This window comes from Chaetodon auriga, chromosome 7 (genome assembly GCF_051107435.1).
Source record: "Chaetodon auriga isolate fChaAug3 chromosome 7, fChaAug3.hap1, whole genome shotgun sequence".
In the NCBI taxonomy this organism is placed as follows: Eukaryota; Metazoa; Chordata; class Actinopteri; order Chaetodontiformes; family Chaetodontidae; genus Chaetodon; species Chaetodon auriga.
The window spans coordinates 6560832-6573592 of record NC_135080.1 but is presented as its reverse complement, the minus strand read 5'-3'; the positions used below and the strand labels follow the sequence as shown (position 1 = coordinate 6573592).

General features: G+C 43.7%; 1 protein-coding gene across 4 annotated transcripts in view; it reads left to right on the top strand.

The window, feature by feature from the left end:
* robo1 (roundabout, axon guidance receptor, homolog 1 (Drosophila)) overlaps positions 1 to 6938 on the top strand; it is a 217054-nt gene extending 210116 nt beyond the window's left edge. For all 4 annotated transcript variants that reach the window (XM_076734888.1, XM_076734890.1, XM_076734889.1 and 1 more), the window contains 5 exons: positions 458 to 957; positions 1054 to 1215; positions 4521 to 4796; positions 4898 to 5088; positions 5690 to 6938. In XM_076734888.1, coding sequence (XP_076591003.1) covers positions 458 to 957; positions 1054 to 1215; positions 4521 to 4796; positions 4898 to 5088; positions 5690 to 5704 — 1144 coding nt within the window. In that variant the 3' untranslated portion in view covers positions 5705 to 6938. The remainder of the gene's footprint in view (positions 1 to 457; positions 958 to 1053; positions 1216 to 4520; positions 4797 to 4897; positions 5089 to 5689) is intronic.
* Positions 6939 to 12761: the final 5823 nt, after the last annotated feature.

Here is a 12761-nt window from a genome sequence, read left to right as displayed (position 1 = left end):
GAGCCATTTGTTTCAGTTCATTTCAGTACAGCATAAAAATCAACTACCAGCGATCTGAAAGTTGTTTGTAATATATCACAGTTAAAATGCAGTCCATTTTATTTTTGGTCCAAGTGATATTATCATTGTGTGGTAATCCAGCTGTGAGCAGGAACAGAAACCACATCATCATAAATTCAGGACTGAACTGTTCAACATCAGCCATTTCACAAAAAGAGCCTATCAAATTCACATTATTGTTGAAATTTATGTTTTCATATTAGTTAGTTTCTGGATCTGACATCTGCACAACATGATCAATTCTGAATTTAATGTAAAATACATGTGATTTGTAGTTAATTGGCTAAAACATGCAAAAAACTGACTGGTGTATTTTACAAACTTTTTCTGCATAATTCAACCAAAATATTCAACATTTGATGGGATTCTGACATCGTGTGTTTCTCACCTCTTGCAGGCGTCATGCTGTGAGCCCCCCACCCCCTCCAAGGCCCCTCTCTCCTTCACACACATATGGGTACATCACCAGCCCGTTGGCCTTGGACACTGACGGCATGGAGGAGGAGGAGGACATACTGGAGGAAGAGGAGGAGGAAGGTGACGAGACAGATGCAGAGGTGGCCAAGATGCACTACCACCACACCCACCCCCACACACACCCTCACCACCCCCAGATGCATCCGCGAAGGTTGCTGCTACGAGGGCTAGAACAGACACCCGCGTCCAGCATGGGCGACCTGGAGAGCTCGGTGACCGGCTCCATGATCAACGGATGGGGGTCGGCTTCTGAGGAGGATAATGTCTCCTCGGGGAGGTCCAGCGCCGTCAGCTCGTCAGATGGATCCTTCTTCACTGATGCTGACTTTGCTCAAGCGGTTGCTGCAGCTGCAGAGTATTCAGGCCTCCGGGTGGCCAAATATCCCAACACACAGGGCCACGAAGTCGGAGGAGCCTCAGGTAGGTTTCACATGGTCGGCCACATTCATGAGAAATGTTTCCACAAGAAACTTGAGGAATGGTAAAAGCAAACTGTTCCTCTGTTTCTTTTCTCAGCACGAAAATACCAAATAAACCCGTCAGGCCACCGTCCTGGCAGCCCCGTGTCTACAGACAGTAACATGAGTATGGCAGCTGTACACAGGAGGCCTCCTAAGAAGCAGAAACAGCATCCAGCGGCTCATCCAGGGAACCAGCGACGTGAAGCCTATAATGAAGGTACACATATGATTACATTTCAGCATTATGAAAACACAATAATCCAAAAAAGTTCAAAACATTTTCAAAATGCAAGAAATTGTGTAAAAATCATGCATTATTTCTCATAGATCAATACTAGGTGCTAAGAGCTAAGATAACTTTACTGATCCCACAGTGGGGAAATAAAGATAGTACAGACAGCATTAATGGAAAGAATAAAAAGGAGATGTAGAAAAAAACAAATAGACAATAAAAAGGGATAAAATCAACTCTTTGTACTTTGTACATTATACACAAAAAAGAGTATAAAAATAATATTGCCTTGAATAATTGAATTGCGCCTGGAAGATAATGATAATATACAGTGTTGTGTACTATTGCACAGTAGAAAAAAGAATATATATGCACAGTAAAAAGATATGTAATACTGCACAGATGTAATGTATGTTAGCAAATGTTAAACACATGTTAAACATAGATAACACAGTAGAAACTAGACACTGTAACTAACTGCTTTAACTAGACACTGAAGCTAGATGCTGTGCAGTAACCAGGTTTGTCATTATGCTGGTATAAATGTCTTGTTCAATACTCTGTGCAGTGGACGCTGAATTCAGGTCTGGAGTTCAATTTAAAGACAAATCATGAGTTAAATTTCAATATCCTGAATATTGTCAACTATAAATTAAGTTTGCTGTTCGCATGATTATCTGTGAAAGGAACGAGGGACGTAATAGAGCCAACAGACTGTGAGGGAGTCATACATGTGGTAGCAGGTTAGCTGTATCCCACAAGTCCACAGATGGCCGGTCTGTGTCAGTGGTTCCCCCTCGATTCCCGCCACAGATATCGAAGGGAAAAGTGCAGCTTAGTGTGATGTAGTGTCCGCAAACAACTGAGTATGAATGTGCTTTGAGCCAAAGTTTTAATCATCTTCTCTCATGTGCATACATGGCATCACTCCTGATCTGTGACGGTGCTGAACAGATCGGGCGAGTGGCGGTGGAGGGGGTGGTCTCAGGGGAGCTCTGCCCAGCTTGGCTGTGCTGACACTGGGATGTCTCTCCACTCTAGCCACTAATGAAATTGATCCAGGTGCTCTGGCTCTCACTGAAGTGCCACCTTTTACTGAGCGGGGCCCGAACATAAACCAAACAGGGGCTAAATACCAGAGCAGCTGTACACAGAAGGAAAAGCTTTAACCTTGTTAAGTAAAAGAGCAATTGACTTTTTACAGCGCCATTCTTCACAACACACAGCCTACCAGCGGAAAGCCGCTTTTTCTGGCTCTTTGGTCTCTGCTTTGATGTTGTGGACAGATCTTTTTTTTTTTTGTGGAACGTATCTGTATGTGAGTGTGCACACGCTCACTCGGCTGTGTACTCTATGTGCTGTCCCAGAGCTGGCTCTCCTCTTAGTGTCAGGTGTCCTTGAGTGTTGGAAGCACTTGGCAGGGAGATTTAATATCTAGCTCACTGGGAGCCAGACCAGCTATATCACTGCAGAAAATCCAGCCCCCCTCCCCTCCTGCCATCATCCTTATATCCTGGCTTCTTCCCCATCCGCTGCCCCTCCCTTTGGAGTGATCTCTCCATCCCTCTCCTCCTCTCCCGTGCTCCCCTCTCCTCAGTCTTTGTTTGAGCAGCGAGGGGGCGGACTGACAGCTCTGCAGCTCTGTCTGTCCATCAGCCCTCCTACTGATTGCATTTGATCTGAATGGATTGTTTTTCATTTGGAGGTTATTGCCTCCCCCCCTCCCCCCCTTTGTCTCCACTTCAGCCCCCATCCTACATATCACGTCTGTGGTCTGGAAGACTAGTGCTGAGGTGATAGGTGAGGGAAGGTGATCTCAGAAAATTTAAAGGAGGAAGGAAACACTCGCCATGTCTGCTACGCCCACACACACAACATGCTGGAATGTGTGTTTCTGTAATGTGTTTCATGTCTCACACCTCTCTGCCTGGGACCACTGCGCAGGCAGCGTCACCATAAATGCACATAAATACCATCAGTTAACGCGGCAATAAAAAAGCCAGAAAAACAAGTCAACAAATAAGGGAAGCAGCCCGCTTCCACCCCCCCTTACACCTCTTTGACCTACTCATTTCACTCTTGTTTGCACAGTGAATGTGGAAACACCCAAGTTATAAGCCCCCCCCCACCCCACCATGATTCATATTGCGTTTGACTCCTGTGCCTTTGTCTATCTCCTCTCTGAACTTAACCCTTCCCTGTCTCTTTTGATCTGTCTCAGCCTTGTCTGCCTAATTAACCGCCGGGCCCTCTGACGCACCCTCCTTGGGAAGCCCAGAGACACTTTTCAGACCTGAGCTCTGTCATCACCGATATTTCCTCATAAATCTAACAGGCGCTCCGCTCCTCCTGTGTACTGAGCTATATCTCACAGACTGTGGCATTGATCAGACTCAGGCTGAGGCAGGACTCAGGAGGCAAGAGAGATATTAAAAAACTGCAGACGCCTCTCTGCTCTATGGTATTGATGGCCCCCCTTTTGTATTCAGGAGGAGTGGACGGAGGTGGTGGATAATCAGAAGAGTGTATTGAAGCTGCCTCATTCTGCCAACAAGACACAGCAAAGACACCGCCTGCCCCATTAGCCTTTCATAAAATAATAAAAAACAAAAAGCCTTGATTCTTCACAAAGTTTCACAGTCTGAAGAGCGCTCGGTAGGCTTCGAGATCTGTGAGCAAGGCGTTAGAGTTGGCGCTTTCATACGTTTATTAACTTTATAATCCGGTGTGGATTACGAGTCTGGCCTCCGATAAAGCCATCCTTCAGGTCGGAAGCTGATTAGAAGATGAAAAGCCATCGATCGCGGGCAGACAAGGCTTTTCTCTCGCCGTTTTGTTTAGATGGCTGTGTGATGTGTGAGAGGCTAGGCGGCCCGCTGGCTGGCCTCATATGAATAATGGCTCAAGGACATGCAGCATTGATTCATCGACAGGGGAAGTCGAGCGGGTCAGGGAGCCAGCTGCTGACCGTCACGCTCTCCTCTTCCTCGCACAAATCTCATAACTCTCCGGCCAGATCGGGCATCTCTAATGTCATCTGTTCTGTTTACTGTCTGCACAGAGGAGTTTCCGTTCGGCGTAGCCGTGTGTACAGATCTGAGTCTATGTACACACACTGCAGCTGTGTTTGTGTATCACCTTGCAGGTGTGAGACAACTGAGTGACAGATGATACACACTGAAGTTTCAAGAGTACACAGATTCTTGTTCCTCAGTCTTGTGCAATTATCTAAACCCTGGTTATTGATGTTGGCGGTTAATGTGTTCTTGCTTCCTGTGTTTATCCTTCAGATCTCCCACCTCCACCCATCCCACCTCCAGCAGTGCTTAAGTCGCCTACACACCCCTCCAAGGCAGCGCTGGAGGGCCGGGGAGTGATTTCCCCCAAAGCAGGTGAGGGTCGAGACAAGAGAGGAGGAACGGGGAGCTGTCGGCCCCGAGAGGGCTCGGACCCCAGAACCAGCTCGTCTGAACGCAAAGATGCGCAGGAGAGACAAAAGACTGCTTATGGAGGGAAAGGGAATAAAAATGAGGGTAGCACCGGCAGCAGGGCACGCCAACAAGCAGGTACAACAGCAAATACGACGCGAGGGAATCCCTCAATGCCATGTGCAGCATTTCTCATTATGCAGGTCTCAGTTCCTCCCATCACTGTCCTTTGCCCACAGGTTCAGAGGACATTCTGCCCTACAGCCGACCACAGTTCCCCACAGTCAACAGCCCCCGAGACCCAAGCTCCTCCAGCTCCATGTCCTCCAGGGGCTCGGGGGGCCGGCGGAGAGAAGGAGGCCGCAGGAACCCTGCAGACATGGGCCTCAACACCACGGGGGCCTTCCAAGCAGGAGATGAAGAGCTAGAGGTACAGACTGTCATCCATCACACTAACCTTGAACACATCTGAGAGACAAACGCAGCCCCAGCACAGGCTGATAGTTACCATAAGTGTGACCAGGATGTATACAGAAAATCATTTTACACTAATAATCAACTTCGATCTCATAGTCACACTGTTTCTGAATTATGACTCCAAGGACTGAATAAAAACAAAATGCAACCATTTGCAATCCTTTTGACTGATATTTAACTGAACACAGTACAAAGACTTTAAACTTTATTGCTTTCTGTAAATATACACTCATTCTGAATTTCGATGCAGCAACATGTTTCAAACACTTGTTGGCACAGGAGTAACTAAAGACTGGGAAAGATGTGGAATGCTCCAAAAACACCTGTTTGGAACATTCCACAGGTAAACAGGTGCATTGGTAACAGGTGATAGTGTCGTGATTGGCTATGAAAGGGGCATCCTGGAAAGGCTCAGTCGATCACAAGTGAGGCTCCTGTATCTACAGATACTAAGATATCTGCACGAAGCCGATCAGCTGTTGCATCAGTGGGCTCTAGTTATTAAAGATGGACGCTAACCAACATGTTTGTTTTTATTGTTGTTTTTCCTCCAGATGGTAGAAAGCTGAAGAACAGAAGAGGAAATCGAGGGACTGTCCTGATTTTTCAAAGTGGAGCACCATCGTTTCTCTTACAATTTTAAATATCTCAGTATTTCATGTTGGCTGCCATCATACTGTCCATCAGTAGTGTTTCTTTACATCTGGAAAACAGACCAATGGGGTTTTTTTTCTAACTTATCATTTTCTATGTCCATTAAAAAAAGGAAAGAGTGTCTGAAGATAAAAGAATGGTGCATTCAAAACAAAATACGCAGTAGTATATTTATGTTTAATTCCAATGCAATATGGAGTGAAATCCTGCTCCAGACATTGACATGACTCAGCTTGCCTTGACAAGAACTGGGAGCCCCCACAGTCACAAGTTACTGTAATAAAATAGCTGCAAGCAGAGAGGGGTGGACTGTCTGTAAATATACTTGTATACATGATGTCCTCTTGTTTTACCCATTGTGGTACCTCAAATTTGTCTTCCTTGTTTATTTTGCGAATTCTAATTTTATTATGCCAGTAAATATAATTATTATTTTATCATTTCCATCCATGTTGTAAATTGCTATATTATTTAGCTGCCCCAAGAAAGTGCCACTTTGGGATTTCTTTTTTTCTTTTATTTGGTTTTTTGTAATGCACTGTTACGTTTCGTGTTGTCGTCAATGTTTGTTATTTGTTTTACTTTGGTTTTAAAAGCACAATCACTAAACTTTATTTTAAACCATTCTATCTATTAACCTTTTTGTCTTACTGGAGGAAAACAGGTATGACAAAAGAGTCTAGTTAATCCTGATGATGATGATGATGATGATGTAGGTAAAGGTTGCTGTTTACGAAGGCTGTGCTTGAAAGGAGACTCCTTGCGTTGTGATTGTCTCCCTCTCCGGTTCTGACGCGAGCTCAAGTGATGAAAAAGACAGTTAATGTGATTCATAGCTGCAATGTAAATATCTTTTCGCATTGACCATAAACTCAGCTATTGCACATTAATCGAAATGGTTCTGTTGTCTACTAATGCACTTAAATGAATGTCAAATACAGGAAGTAAGAGTCACTTTGGGAACCTGGAGAGGTTGTAATTGGACAAGAAGAGTCTCTTTTCTTGAAGAGGCGGGGGTGACGGACCCCTGTTTTTTAAGGAGAAAGGGTGCTGTTGTTTATTCATAGGACATCTGCAAACATTTGTTTCGTAAAGCAAAAAAAGGAAAAAGAACTAAAAAAAAAGACGAATAAAAAAGTTCAAACTATACATGTGATGTTTGTCATTTTGTCTCTGAAAGGAAAGGATCAGACTTTAAGTCTCTTAATCTCAACAAATCCCACAAAGAAAAGGGCAAAACCGACAAAGCGTCACACAAAATTTAACCATTTTCACAAAGTTATTTTTCACATTTGTTGGGGATCAATACACGCTGGTGGTGACTCATATTTACAGCATAAGGGTTTAGTCTGACTAAAAATCTCATTCATACACACCTTTTTCTAATCATACTTATGAAGCCGTGTGCATGCATAGGACACTGGGTGCACATGCACAAGCCTCATTTCCATTCACACAGTTAGCAGCACCATAAAAGGATGCACACACATCCTCAATCATCTCTTCGCATATCAATACTTGTTCCTGCTCCAGGCTTTAGACCTGTCCATGAAAAACAGCAAAGAAAAGGTGCAATTTCACTGATTGTGAGTCCTGAGGCAGCTTATCTGCAACTATTACACACAGATGTGAGCCCACATCACTGTTTCATCACATGCACCTGCACCAGTGATCTCAGTCGCTGTTGTTGATCATCTTAAATGAGTAATGATCTAATGTATGTCACTCAGATTGAAACCGCAGCAGCATATTTGTAGCTGCATGAGGACTATTTACCATCAACATGGGAGTGACTTAAAACAAACAGTGCCCATGTTCATGGTAAGAGTGCAACAGAGTGGCTCGTTCACGGAGCAGTGGAGGATCAATTCATCGCTGGTTTTAGGATTTTCATGAGATTTGTTGGTATAAAACTATCACAGCCCGACACTGGAAAACGAAAGCAACTTAAATTTCTGATTTAGCTTGCGGTTATTAACTATAAGTGCAAAGTACACTAACATTTGTGGTGACATGAAACACTATTCATAAAACTCATAAATGTGTTTTATTGACACGTTTATCGTAGCTGTAATTGAAAAGCATCATAATAAAGCTCAGTGCAGCTATTGCATCCTAATTTGAGATCACGGAAGGACACCATGTACTTCAACGTCACAGTCAAGGAGGGAACCATCAATATCCTCTCCTCTGAGGCCACACAGCTATTACTGTTCTGTACAGTAGCTATTCAAATGTATTACCTAATGCCAGGTCCATTAGTGTCCTCCATTACTAACAGTATCAGCATCCCATGTCATTCAGTGAGGCATTTGAAGCCATAGAGGGAAGAAAACCAACGATGAAGGGATTATATTCAATTTGACAGGCCTAGATTGCTGCCAATTAGGCGGAAGAAGGCTTCAATGAGGTTACATAAGACAGCGAACACTGTACTCATCTTATTTCTCATCACTCAGCGGTCGGCGGGGTGGCTGCTGACGCAGCTAAACAAAATATCCATAAAAACAGAAGATGACAGTGCCGCCACAGATCGACTCCAGACAGGGACTTATCCTAATTGGAGACCGAAATACATTTGTTCCAGTTTATTACATCTAACCTGCCTACTGCTTGTTCTCACACAGGCAATAACCTGGCCTATGGGAGTCTTTAATGTCAACTGCTGTCTGTCTGGCTTATTCAAACATCAGTGATGAAGAAAGAGAGATGGTTCCTCCCTTTTATACTCCCTCCCAAGCCTCAAAGAGTGGGAATGGAAGTCCTGTTTTTACAAGCTAATGACTGGTGCTGCCCACCTCAACATCCTGGAGCCTCGAGAGACCGACCGCTGAAAGCCATCAGAGCAATGAGAGACTCCACGACGGCGAGACTCATTCACTGCTACAATTAGTGGACTTTTTGCTGTTTAAAGACATTTAATTTGGTGGGTTTTTTTAAAGTAAAATTCGGGAATTAATCAAAAATAACAGCATTTTTACACGAATTACACAAACACATAGTTGTTCTCTTTAGCAATAAAATCTAATTTGCTCTGATTTTTGATATTTACTACAAATTAACTATTAGAGACATATCAGTATAATTCAGTGATGTTTGTATGATTTAGCTGTGATAACTGTGGGGTCTGAAGCCCCACTGTCCTCCTCCTCAGCTCTCCCCCCCTTCATTCCCCCAGGTGTTCTCTAATAAGCACCTTTCTAAACAAGTACAAATTTGGAACAGGGGAGAGCATCCCCTTATGCCTCCATCCATCATTTTAATGAGTGGAGGTGTGTCCAGGCCGCACAATGAGATGCAGGTGATTAAGGACATTAAGCAGATCCACTGGCTGCCAGGGTTACTCGCCCCATAATGGCATGAATATGCACGATGAGGCTGGATGGTCTCTGGTCTGGTCCTTACAGAAACGCTACCTGTGCGCTCGGGGGAAGGCTCGCAGCTGTAGTGGCATGTCAACAACATTAAAGCTGGGGGAAGGGGAATATATTTTTCCTCCCCGACTTCGCTATTGTACCGATTTTGGAGAATACACCAAATGTGCTAGCAGCTCTGGGAAATAGTGATGGACATTTTTAACTATTCTGTTAACTGATTAATTAGACAATCATGTCAGTTGCAGCACTAATTAGCCTGTATCGGTACAGTTTGTGGCACATCTAACACATTATTAAGATGCATAAATACGGCTTAAACGTATAATTACTGTACATTGTGAAAAAACACCTTTAAGACCAAATCTTTCATTTAGCTACAGCAAAAAAATGTCTGTCACACGGTAGATTAAGCCACTAAACAGAAACAGATGACAGAGTATGGTCAGGGTTAAAATATAAATAATATTTGCAAACTTAAAAACAACAAACGATCCCCAGTGGATCACTGATTACTGAGAAATAGCACCTGCACCAATGAGGTTCACCGTCTTCCCAGCCAACAAATGCAAGTTTCGAGTGAATGAATTAGTCTAATTTCTCAGAAGGAAGTACATTTAAAGACAAAGACTCATCCGATTTAACATGCCAATGTCAGTATGACGCCTAATTACTCTGTATAGAAATATGCTAAACACGTACAAATGCATAAAGCACACTAACCTCTCCTCCTCTTCCAGCTTCCTCTTTCTTTATGCCTTCAGTGTTTCAGTTGTTTTGCAATCAATAATTTAAACTGCTGTTGCTTTCAACTCTGTCCCAGCAGCCAGAAACTAATTTCTTTTGTGCACATTCAGGCTGTCTCATTTCTGATCGCCAAACTGCTTCATTAACCTCCTTCCCAAACTAGGAGGTAATTAAGTGAACAGCTGTGCACTGTCTGACAACTCATCCTACTGTCGCTTCCCTGCGCGAGAACGCCGGCGAGGAACCCGTCATCACAGGTGCACAGTGTTTAGACAGCTTACCAGCACCTCTCCACAGCCATTTACACTACAGCTGCAGGTCAAACGCCACCTCTTCAGACGATCAATCAAAACTCATTTACGTTTAATGATCTCACCAAGCAACTCATCACAATTTCACATCATTACAAAAAGTTGTTTTTAATCAATGTTAAACACTTAGGCTTGTTTCGACTTGTGAAAACCGAACTGAGATGAGTTATTGTAAAAGATAGCCGTCAGTGGAGAGACTGCCAGACGTAATGAGAGAGGCAGCGTGGAAGCCGGCCAAATCCCAGTTTTTTTAATAACTGGGAAGTAATCTGGGTGATTTGTACATCCATTTGTCACTTAGCCAGTCATTCTAACCATCCTTATTTAGTGCCGATGGGGTCCGCACAATTAACCCAGAGGAATATAGCCTCCTCGCGCCGTCCCCTGGAATCTTCCTCCCTCAGCTCTTTCTCCGCTGTCCTCTTCACATCCGCGAGCTGATCTCACCGTCTCACATTCAATATCACCACTGAGTAATGCTCTTTATCAAAGTGCTTATGATAATTATGAATACTGCTATAAGCTTTTTGATTAGTGGATTAATTTACCAGACGCACTGCACTAATTATGTACACGGCGTGGAGAAGGCACCTAACAGGAAGAGGCCGGAACGTGTGCGGCTAAACTGCAAATATCAGACGGGAAAAAAAGGGCTGAATTATTCAGTGTGTTCACAGGAAGGCTTTCATCCATCAACATGTACAAAATATATTCAAAACACAGTCACAGTGCAAAGACAAAGAGTCAAAAACAAAGTATCTGATGAGCACCGCCCAGAATACAGGACACACCTTTCAGGGGTGGACGAGAAGAAATAAATAACTGATTCACATCAGTATCGCGATTCGTATCGTCTCAGTGCTTCATAAGCTAAAGGTTGACCAACCGAGGAAGGAGACAGACGATGTGCAACAATCACACGCTCCAGTTATTTTGAGGTTGACGATTGACATTAGAAGAGTGAAGCACCGAACTCCAGCGCTAACAAACCACCCCGGCTGACCAACACACACTGCAACACCTCACAAAACAAACTGTGGAAATGAGAATCGAATCATGACGCAGAGATTCCCACCTTGGAAGATGTGTCTGCAATGGTGACTTCAGACTCACACAGTTTAAATCTGTAATTAAGGTGATCAAAGTACGATTACACACAACATATAAATCATGCAGGACAGCAACTAACTACCTAACTTTGCCTCTCAGTTGTTCAAAAGTTTGATGATGTTTTCAAACAGCCTTTTTTTCCTCCAACCAACAGTTCAAAACCCACATATATTCACTTTACACTGACACAGAATTTATTTATTATTTAAGAAACAGGAGCCAGCAAATATTTCTGCCTCATAAATAAATAATTGATTATCAAGATCATCTGTCAATACTCTAATCAAATACTTGACTAAGCACTGACTACAGGAACATCTACATGTTTGGGAAATTTAACTGAGAAAAAAACACAGATGGGAATGTCTGTTTTGGGGCTAATGCAGTAAATTAAATACCCAACGAGGTATTTCACATTTATGCAAACATTCTGTTAGTCCTACACTGCCATAAAACAGTGCAGCTCATTGCTTTGCAACATCTGCAAAGGCCTAATAAGTAACATAACAGCAACATCTCCATCTATTACCCAAGAGTCCTTTTTCCATCAAGCGTTCATGTTATTTTGTCTACTCCCCGCGGATTCTCACTCAGGCTGCTGTCCAATACGAAATTTATGCCGTCATAAATATGATTGATTTCGCTAAACTACAAAATAGAATACAAATTAAAATCCCCCCACACAGAAATATGGTGTAGGTGTGTGAACCTGCCCCCCCCCCACACTCATTTCCATGTGAAGCCAAGCAAACCAATTAGACGGCTCTTGTCTTAGTCAAGCTGTTAGGTTCACCTGTAATGACAGCGCTGAACTCAGGCGACTCCACCCCGAGGTTAGGAATGCAAACACACGATGGCACCGTGCTTTCATAACAAAAACAGTGAAGCGACCAATCATAGAGGCTAAATGATGACAGACAAAAGGCCCGGCGGTGCTTGATGCTCAGCGAGGGCACATAATGGGGACGAATTAGGCTGTTTTCTTAGTGAAATGACCTGGGGCGTGCTGGTGATTTGAATGGCTGGTGTTCTGCAGGCATTGATGGATGGAAGGTGAGGACATGGGTGAGAGGCGGCGGAGGTGTTACAGGGAAGGGAGGATGGTGGAGTTTTAAGGGTGTGGGCACCATCCTGCCTCGATTCAACCTTCTCTTTCTATCTTTGCATTGCTGACAGGCCGCTGACTGACTGAGCGGGGGAGATGAGACATGGGTTCATCACGCTTTGTGTGGCCTTGGGGGCTTTTTCCTCCTCGCGTTAAGACGGCTGATGTGCCCTGTCGCCATCTGAAGCTGTTGTTTTACAGCCCGGCAATTTTTCTCTTTTATGACCTACTGGAGAGCAACAGCTACACCCTTTCACCTCCATTTATCTCTCCGTTTGATATGTTTGTATTTTAACCAGCGGATGTAAAAGCGAGCTGGTTGCTA